This window comes from Gossypium arboreum, chromosome 10 (assembly GCF_025698485.1).
Source record: "Gossypium arboreum isolate Shixiya-1 chromosome 10, ASM2569848v2, whole genome shotgun sequence".
NCBI lineage: Eukaryota > Viridiplantae > Streptophyta > Magnoliopsida > Malvales > Malvaceae > Gossypium > Gossypium arboreum.
In genome coordinates, this window is record NC_069079.1 from 36733947 (window position 1) to 36744671 (window position 10725).

A 10725-nucleotide genomic window follows, 5' to 3' on the forward strand; every position below is an offset into this window, starting at 1 on the left:
GCAGCAACTAGCTTAGGACCATTTTTTGTTCTTTTTGTTCCAATGTAACCAACTTTAGTTTGTTTGTAATTTGTAATCTAAGTTAGTAGGATTTTTGATGTAATGGATGTAATGGCTGATATATCAGCTTGCTTTAGTTTAAAATTGAACTTGTATTAGTTGATTATTAGTGGGAGTAGGTAAATCATTAGGTAATGGTCATTTGACTTGCAAACTTTGTATTTATTTTTCATTATCAATCAATAGAGATAGCTGCTGATTTTTCATCCATATTTTTGTGCTCAAGTTTATTTCATTCTTGCTCTCGGTTTCATTTTAGTTCTTAAGCAAATTTGTTGTTATTTATGTGTTGCTGCTGACTTTGTTTCAACACGTTCATCCTTTATGCCGCTTGGTTCCTATCTTGCTAGATAGAGGGTCCGGTTCTTGTTTCCTTTTTTTTTGCATTCGATTTAAGTACTAATATAAGAATTGCATCAATATTGCTCTATAATATTGGTTCATTCTTGAGCCCTTAAACTAAATTCAAGCTTATCCTTCCACTTTCTTTATTATCCATCAAACCACCTTTTCAAAGCCTGCCATTTACATTTTCAACCATCACAAAACACATTACCTTCGATACTTCTTAATTTTGACAGGGAACTCCTGTGACTCATAATCATCCTACGAGGACGAGTGGCATCAATAGTTAGATAATGAGGAGAAAAGAAAATAAAAAATATATAACATTTTCAATCCTAATGCATAAAAACTAATCTTTTCAAATTGGAATAATGAGGAGAGAAAATAAGAGAGAAAAATATGTTAGATTAAAATTACGTATTTCTCAATTGTTTTATGTTCTTTTTCTTATTTTTTAACTTTGCCAAGCAATGGATGGAAAGAAAAAATATATTCCATCTTTATATTTTCTACCTTTTAATTTTAATTTTTTCAATTTTTTTCCCTAGCATACCTTAAATGTATAGTTGGATTTTCTTTATTTGAAGTCTCTTTCAAGTATGAAGAAGACACGGTGAATATTACAAGGGGTTTGAAGGGTTTGGGATTTTCAGAGAAAAAGGAGAATTGTGAAAGAAAAAGATTAGTTTAATTTTAGGAATGTTGTAAATGCTGAAGTTTATCTTAGAAAATAAATGTTATATAAATTTAGATAAATGCTGATGTCTAGCAACTTGGAATAAAGTCAGTTCATTTCTTTTAAATGTTTTGTATGATTCTTTTTTTTTTTTAATGAATAATATTCTGGATGGCTTACTAAATAAAGAAGAAAACTGGAATTCCAAATTCAGTAAAATTCGCAGAAACTAGCCTTCCACTGGGTGTATATATGATCTATTTAAAGGTAGCTGAGGGAGCATTATTTGTCATTTCAAAAGCCATATAAACATTAATTTAGACATTTATATCAAGTGAGTGCGTTGAGTTGAGATGATGGGGCCAACATGGCTAAGGCTTCTGTTGATAAGTGTGTTGGCTTTAGAAGGTGCAGTGTGGAGCGATGGATGTTGGGATGAAGAGCGTGTTGCACTCTTGCAACTCCAGCAATTCTTGACTGATATAGAGTATTCACTCGAGGGTCCAGATTGTTGTGAATGGAAATGGGTTGAGTGCAACATCACCACTCGACGAGTAACTCAACTCTCTTCTCTATGGGGTCGTTTGAAGATTAAGGATTCTAATCTCTTTAATGTCTCGATGTTTCTTCCCTTTGAAGAATTGAGGAGCCTTGATCTCTATGGTAATAACCTAGTTGGATATGTTGACAATGAAGGTACATAATTCATTGCATTTTAACTGTTTGCTCTCCCACTTGAGTTTACACACACACATATATATAACCGACTAATTCCATAAATAAAATCTCTTTCTCCTGCAGGTTTTGGAAAGCTATCCAAGTTGAGACATCTAGAGATTCTTGACTTAAGTAACAATAGACTAAATGATAGCACTTTATCATCATTGAGTAAAATCTCAACTCTCAAGTCTCTAAATTTAGGAGCAAATGACCTTTTTCCAGGATCGAATCACAATAATAGTAAAATTTTAATATATTAGTTAATATCTCTAATTTCAAGTGTAGTTAATCATCTTTGTATATTCATTTTAATACTTGTAGCACCATTGGAGTGGCTATCAAAACTTGGTAGTTTTGAAAGTCTTGATTTAACTGCAACCAATATGAAGAACAACTTCCTGTTACATTTGGGTGGCCTTTCATCTTTAACAACTTTAATTCTTCAGCAAAATGATTTAGAAGGAACAATTCATCTTCAAGGTAAGATTCCTTGTCTTTGTTTCTCTTTCATTTGTTTTCCTTATAAAATAACTGACTTTTTATTGGATTTGAACAGACTTGTATAACTTGACAAATTTGAAGAAGCTGGATTTAAGTTATAATAGAATTGAGAGCATACATGGTACATATATTTACACCCATTCAATTATGTTTCCAAGTATTAGATGTTGTTATCTCTATGTTCTGAAGCTGAAATTAAACCCATTTTATGCAGGTAATGGAAGACAACTGAGTTTGATCAATTTAGAAGAAATTGATTTGACTAGTAATCTGTTCAACAACAGTATAATGGAAGAGTTAAGTGGGTTTTCAAATCTGAAGACTTTGAATATGAGATTGAATCGACTGAATGGGTTAGTAGATCTTAAAGGTAAAAGAAATAGCTTTTATCACTTCAAAATAATCTTATATATAGTCTTATCATGCCATATTGCTTACATTCAGAAATTTGGCTAATTTTATCTGTGATTCTTCCAGAATTTTGTGCTCTGAGCAATTTAGAGACTCTAGACTTAAGCTCCAATCAGGTGAATCGATTTGTGACTTCTAAAGGTTCGAACTAAAGCGACTTCTATTTTTCCTATAAAAAGTCTGGATTAATTAAGAAAATGAAGCTAACTACAAGATTTGTGACTTCTACAGGGAATAGATGCTTGAAAAAGCTAAAGATTCTACATATGGATTCTGTACAAATCATTTCTCTTGTATCACTCCTACAACCATTTTCATCCGTTAATACCCTGTTCTTAAGAGAGAATTCTTTTTTAGACAAAACCATAGTTACACAAGGTGAGTTATGAGTTAAAACCTGTCATAATTCTTTCAAAAAAAAACTTCATCAATTTTATACAAATTAATATATGTACCAGAGATCATATAACACTAATATCATTTATTTTAATGTACACAGAGTTGCATGTGTTGAGTAATGTGGAGAACCTAATCCTGGATTATACTCCATTGGACATCAACTTTTTGCAAAGCATAAGCATCTTGACTTCTCTCAAAACCTTGTCTTTGTTTGGCTGTGCTCTATTTGGCATTTTACCTACTCATCAAGGTAATACAATTACTACATTATTTTAAACATTCATTTTCTTTTCTGATTAGATATACAATACGGGCGATTTGTTGATTTTCTTTACAAAGTTTTCTTTGATCTACGTATAATTTTATTGAACCAAATGCACATAGAACCTCCAAATCAACTTTGCATATCTTATATTTAATTTGTTTTCACAGGTTTATGTTATCTAAACAATCTCGAGGAATTGAGTCTCAATGGAAATGCTCTAGGTGGTGCAGTTGCTCCATGTTTGGGCAACTTGACATCTCTTCGCTATTTGGATATATCTAACAATCACTTCACTGGAAATATTGCCTCCACTCCCCTCGTTAATCTCACCACGCTTCAATTCCTTTCCCTTTCAAATAATCAACTTCAAGTTCCAATGTCATTCAGGTCTTTTGCTAATCACTCCGATCTTAAAGTCCTTTTAGCCGATCAAAACAATATGTTCGCAGAGCCAACTGCTTTCCAAACATGGTGGCCAAAATTTCAACTTAAGATATTCAGCATGTCAAATTGTATGATAGAAGAACATGAGAACCTACAACTTCCTAATTTCCTATATTTCCAACATGATTTGAGAGACGTTGATCTTTCTTATTGCGATTTTGGCGGAATAAGGTTCCCAAATTGGTTGCTGGAGAATAATACACGATTGGAACAACTTTACATGATAGATACGTCAATTGTGGGTCCTTTGTTCTTACCATCACATCCTAGTTTCAATCTGAAGGTATTTGATATATCCAATAATAAAGTACATCATGATATTCCAAGGAATTTTTGCTCACTTTTTCCACATTTGGAAGGATTGTTCATGTCGAAAAATGACTTCAAAACTGATATTCCTCCATGTTTGGGTGGTTTGAGAAGATTACAAATGTTAGACTTGTCCCATAATGATTTGTCTGGAGAAATACCTGAAGAGTTGCGCATGAGCAGCTCTTTAGCTAATCTTCTACTTTCAAATAACAGTTTGAGTGGCAAAATAATTCCCACAGTTTATCATTTAATTATTTTGTTGGAGGAATTACGTTTGGATGGTAACAAGTTTGAGGGAGAGATTTCTTACTTTTCACCCATTAGCATTAAAAATCTCCAAGTGTTAGATGTAAGTGATAATGAAATCTCTGGTGAGCTTCCAACATGGTTATGGGATACAATATCTTTGAAAATACTGGATTTCTCCAAAAACAATTTTGAGGGTCCCATTACCATGCAATTATGCAATTTGATAAATCTGGAGTTTCTAGATCTTTCTTCAAATCATTTGTCTGGTACTATTCCATCTTGCTCTAATCTACAAAGGATGAGGCATCTGCATCTGGCCAACAATAGACTTAGTGGAGCACTGTCAAATGCCATTTTTACAAGCTCTTCATTGGTTACGTTCGATTTTAGTGGAAACAATTTTACCGGAAGAATTCCAAATTGGATTAGCACGCTGCCGACTTTGAGCGTCCTTCTCCTAAAAGAAAATCAATTTGATGGTGAATTTCCTCTACAGTTATGCAAACTACAGTCATTAAGCATCTTGGACTTTTCACGCAATAAACTTTCTGGTCATCTACCTTCCTGTTTGAGTAATTTAACTCTCAAGCCAAATGAAAAGTCCTACGTTGATTCTGGTGGTTATGTGTTTGATTTTTTTGATGACGTAATGGTAGATATGGGACTAACCATATACAATCTCACAGGCTTGGTGAGTGTATATAGAGGTTATCCTTTTACCTACCATGAAGAAGAGGTACCATTCTCAACAAAGGGTGCAACATACACTTACAAGGGAAATATTCTTGACCTGTTGTCGGCAATTGATCTCTCTTGCAACCAACTCACAGGAATAATCCTGCCTGGATTTGGGAATTTGAGTGAAATTAGAGGACTAAACTTGTCGCACAATAACTTAACTGGACCTATCCCCTCAACTTTTTCAAAACTCAAGCAGATTGAGAGTTTGGACCTTTCTTACAACAACTTAAGTGGTAGGATCCCCTCTGAACTAACTGAGATGACCGCTTTGGAGGTATTTTCCGTCGCACACAACAACTTGTCAGGGCCTCTCCCCGATAGGAAAAATCAATTTGGGACATTCGATGAGAGCAACTACGAGGGAAACCCTCTTCTTTGTGGACCTCCATTGAACAAGAGTTGTAATGGAGGTGATTCACCAACAGCTCCAAATGCTACATCTAGTGAAGAAGAACATGGTCATATAGACATGGTTGATTTTTTTATAAGCTTTGCAACTTCCTATGCAATTATATTTTTGACAACTGTTCTTGTACTCCACATAAACCCATACTGGAGACGAGCATGTTTTTATTTCATTGAAGATCGTAGCATCGTTTGCTATTTCTTCATTGTGGATAGTCTTCGTCTGTTGCCTTGCTTCAGGAGAAACATCTAGCCCTATGCTTCTTCAATGGTTCTAGATTTCAAGCTCAAGGTCGCAAATATTTGTCTTTGTTTATGTTCAGATGGTTAATTCAAACTTTTTGTAAGATGGAAGTATGTCATGTTTCCTAGGCTACTTCTATTTCTGAAACTTAATGCTTGGTTAAGTAATTGTACTTGATTTTAGAATGTATTACATCCAATTTCCATATCCATATACTATATTCTATTTATTGCACATATATTTTCTAACAGCCTATTTTTTAGTGATGTTGAAAACAGTGATTTCGGGATCAAAAATTCGACGACTGAGTCCATAAATATTATTATTTAATATTTACGAGTCAAATAAAATTATTTTAGAATTTGATTTAATTATTTTTGTTAATTGAACAAATAATTAGGTTCAAGTGATATGTTCTTAAAGTCAAGTGGTTTCAGAAAAAGAGGTCTCTGGACCTCGTTTCTATAAATCGAGCCTGTAAATATTAAATATTTACGGAGTGTATTAGGGTTATATTAAAATTTGATTAATAAGTTTTAATGTTTAAATAGCTAATTAAGTAAAAAGATAAAATCGTAAAAGCTGAAAAAGTTAGTAGTTTTTATTAGTTAATTAATTAATTTAAGAAAGGTAAGGGAATTTATGTTGTAAATATGCCATATTTGAAAAGGAGGTACGGTGGATGTTGTTTTATTAAAATATGTGTTTTATTAGTTAATTAAAAAAAGTTAAGTTAAATTATAATAAAAACAAAAGGAAAATATTTTTATTTTTATATTCTTCTTCCACAAGCCGAAAGACACCATTGTTGAGTCAAGGAGGTTCGGCCAAACTTCTCCCTTTGCATGCTTGCGTTTTTTTAAGTCCGTTTTTAATGATTTTTATATTTTTGTTATCGTATTAGTTTAATCTAGCTAGTTCGAGAGTTAATTTGCAAAACTGTTAAAAGTTTAAGGACTGGTCATGAATGATTTAAGTATGTTTTTGTTCTTAGTTGATGTATTCATGAAGGTGACGGTTTGACTTAAGCCTTTTGTTAATTGATTTTTAGTAATTTAAATGTTTAGGGATTAAATTGTCTAAATGACAAAATCTCATGAAGTTGTTGTAAAACTTGATAAATATGGGTTGCAGTAGGTCCCTAGAGTATTCGGGCAGCACGAGTAAGGATTAAATTTAGTGAATGTACAAGTTTAATAGTTAGGGACTAAATTGCATAAAAGGTTAAATATTAGGGAAATTTTGTAAAATGATGATGGAAGGACTTAATTGCATTAAACAGATTATTTAAGTGCTAGAATTGTATTAATTAAATGAAATATTATTATTTAGATCATGAAATGCAACAATCGGGTTTGAATCGAGAAAAACAAAAGTATTGAAGTAGTCATCAGCTTTGTTTTTGCAATCATTTTAGTCAAGGTAAGTTCGTATTTCATTTTAAAATATTACATTTGAATTTATAAGATTAATTGATATTTTTATATTAATATTTATGTATAGATTATTAAGATTGTTTTGATTTTAGAAAAGGAAAGGATCGTGATTGAAATACATCATGGTATTATATTTGAAAAGGAAAAGACCATGGTTGAAAGATACCATGGCATTACATTTGGTATTTCCGAATCTATGAAAAGGTTGAAAAGAAAATTATCTGAAAAGGATAACAAATGAAAAGGTTGAAAAGGATGATATCCGAAAAGGATATCAAATAAAAAGGTTGAAAAGGACAATATTTGAAGAAAATGTCAATGAAAAGGTCAAAAAGGTTAGTATTGAAAAGATCAGTATTTCATTCTTCAACTAGCCACTATTTAGGTAACATGTTTCAATTTTGAAATTTATTATAAGTTTGAATATGAGGCGAATGTTTTGATTAGTATGGTTTGATAATGAACATTAATACCTTAATGTGATGATATGTATCATATGTATATAAATATGTTTTCTAGTTATGGTTGTAGTGTGTTTAGATAATTAAATGGTGAAATGAGTATTTTCTAATTAATCGATGTTATTTCATTTGGTTCGATGGGTAATTAAAGTTGAAATAGAAATATATATTATTAGCTATTCTATTTCAGAAATGAAATATACGAAGATGAAATGTGAAATATAAATGTAAGTGCGTGGTATATTATGAATATGGTTGAGGAAGTTGAAACTTTGATATGTTTTATGCCATGTTTTAGTGAAGTCTATAAGTGCTATGTTTCACCAACAATCTCTATGAGTTGTTGTGTATAAGAAAGACATTTGGCTCACAATGAAATGAATTTATCTTTACTTGTTTATTCTAATGTATATGGTAAGTTTGAATTCTATTATACGAGCTTACTAAGCATTAGTTGCTTACATAGTTGTTTTTCATTGTTTTTGTAGGTCATCGAAGAGCTTGATCGGTTGGAATCACATCGGTGCATGATCACACTATCCAAACCTTATTTTGGTAGATATTTGCTATATAAGTTCAAGTTTATAGATGACATGTATAGGGCTTGTTTATAAAGGGAGTTTTTGATTATGTTACTTAGTCAACTTGGTATGTTTATGCCCTTTTGTGTATATGTATTTGTTTGGACTCGTAATGTTTTGGTATGTTTGTGTCTTTTGGTCACTTTTAATACTTTGTAAATATATGGCTAGGGACATGTTCGTATGTGGTAGAAATGGTTTTATGGTGTGTGTGTGTATGTATAAAGATATTTGTTTAGGTTATAAGTTATGTTTGAATGAATTAGATAGGTTGTGATTGAGGTTCCATAACAATGGCACATTGGTTAGATATAGGATGAGCATGAAAGTGGTATGTTTTTGGATGTTTGATGTATGTTTTAAACATATGAAAGATGGTTGAATTTGTGACAGCCTTAAAACAACCCTAGTCGGAATGTGGTTTCGGGACCACAAAATCGAGGCATAAAAATAATTTAATGTTCATTTTGATGCCTATGATATGTGTTAATTCGTGTGTGACATTTTTGATGATTTGATTTAGGATTATAAATGTGAATTTCACTAAAAAGGACCTAGTAGTAAACTTTGAAAGTAGGATAGGGAAATGTGTGATGACTAATTAAAGCGTGCATGCAAAACAATGGTCTTGCATGTCAAATACCCCTCGTTTTATAAGTGGTGGCCGGCCATGACAAGGGAGGATGGGCAAAACATGTCATAGACATGTTTTGTTGGTGCATTATGGAGAAACATTAAACTAAGGTGTATGGGTAATAAAAAAATGAAAAAAATGTGTGTGAAGGCTTCTCCCCCTCCCCATTGCCGTGAGTTGAAGAAAAGAAAAGAAAAAAAATTGTTCATCCTTTTCTTTCTCTCTTGACCGAAAATTCTAAGGAAGAAGAGAAATTTTTGCTTCATGTTTGGTTTGGAAGAGGATTAGGAAGGGGTTTGGCTATACTTGCATCAAGATTAAGGTATGTTTGAGGTTGTGCCATGAGATTCATGCATGTTTTTAGTTGCTAGCTTGATGTTCTTATTAGCCCATGGTTCAAATCTTTGCTATGTCATGGGAATGATATTCGCCAAGGTGGATGTTGTGTTAATGCCATTGCATGCTAAATATCAAGCTTGATAATGATACATTGTGATGGGGATTGAGGACTCTTGGATTTTCTTTTAGCATTTTGAGTGAGACACTAAGTTCTTTGTTTAACCATGACCAAATTGAAACGGTATGGTGTTGTGGTGTATTCGCCATGGTATATCCATGAGTATGATTTATGCATATTGCATGGTAGGTAAGATTTGAGCTTTGGATATGTGTTTATATTTGGATATAAGCAACTTGAGATTCGGCCCTTGCACCTATATGTACATATGTTTGCACATGATGTATTGGTATGACATATATACTATCTCAAGGTATATATTTGCATATGATGATGTTATGTTATGAAATAAATGATGGATGCGTATTGAGTTACAATATGGAATGCGTTAGTTAGTAAAATGTATGCTGTTTTTGTGTGGTATTAAGTGCATAATTGGCCTCAACATGGACATGCATATTCGGCCACATGAAGGGGGGGTTGGTGTGCATGCATTCGGTTAGAGGCAAGCATATTGATGCCTATTCTTGGCTTGGAAAATTCGTCTAAGGAGAGTACTAACTAAGGTGTTGAATTCGATTCGTGATTTCGTACACATGTGACTCTAATGTCTAATGTATATAAGGGCTAAGTACCTTGAGCTTCACTTTGATGTTTGAATGAATTGTATTAAATTGCTTGTTGTGATTAAAAACTGTGCATGACCGTTGTGTATTTGAGCTAAAGGATGGCCATATGACCATTTAAACTCCTTGTCATATTCGGCCATAAGCTATCATAATAAGATTTTAATAAGTTAAATTTGTGTGAATTAGCTCAAGAGCTTAGAGGACCACAGTTGGATAAGGGAAAGGAAAAAGTGATCGAATAGCCGTCGAAATCGTTCGACAACATCCGAGGTAAGTCTTCGAGTAATGACCCTACTTGAATTATATTGAAATGATTTGTCATATTATGGCGGACAGCCGAATGTGCGTAGGGACTAAGTTATAAAGTCAATTGTAATTATGCTCTTTGTGTATGGCTATTGAGCCGAAATTGGAAAGGTTTGATAAATGTTTTGTGTTTGAGCCTTAGTAACGAGAATGAAATATGGATGTGTCGTGATTATTGATATATGTGTACATGAGCATTTGAATGATACCCGGGCTAAGTCCCGAAGGCATTTATGCTAGTGATTATACTTGGGCTAAGTCCCGAAGGCATTTATGCTAGTGATTATATCCGGGCTAAGTCCCGAAGGCATTTATGCTAGTGATTATATCCGGGCGACCCGAAGGCATTCGTGCGAGTTGTTATATCCGGGCTAAGACCCGAAGGCATTTGTGCAAGTTACCAAATCCGGGTTAAGACCCGAAGGCAATTGTGCTTGTGGTTATATCCG

General features: G+C 33.1%; 1 protein-coding gene across 1 annotated transcript; it reads left to right on the forward strand.

Annotated features, from left to right (window-relative positions):
- The first annotated feature begins 1437 nt into the window (after positions 1 to 1437).
- LOC108487985 (receptor-like protein 15) lies at positions 1438 to 5781 on the forward strand. The gene is made up of 9 exons (XM_017792308.1): positions 1438 to 1777; positions 1883 to 1969; positions 2123 to 2281; positions 2358 to 2423; positions 2517 to 2672; positions 2780 to 2854; positions 2945 to 3091; positions 3213 to 3362; positions 3545 to 5781. Exons 1-9 carry the CDS (start codon positions 1438 to 1440, stop codon positions 5779 to 5781), a joined length of 3417 nt encoding a protein of 1138 aa, XP_017647797.1.
- Positions 5782 to 10725: the final 4944 nt, after the last annotated feature.

Excerpts from the sequence above, each read along its gene's own strand:
- LOC108487985 (XM_017792308.1), top strand. The coding sequence starts at position 1,438 with ATGGGGCCAACATGGCTAAGGCTTCTGTTGATAAGTGTGTTGGCTTTA. Across the intron at positions 1,970-2,122 it reads TAGCACTTTATCATCATTGA|CACCATTGGAGTGGCTATCA; the intron begins GTAAAATCTCAA and ends TAATACTTGTAG. Across the intron at positions 2,424-2,516 it reads TAGAATTGAGAGCATACATG|GTAATGGAAGACAACTGAGT; the intron begins GTACATATATTT and ends CATTTTATGCAG.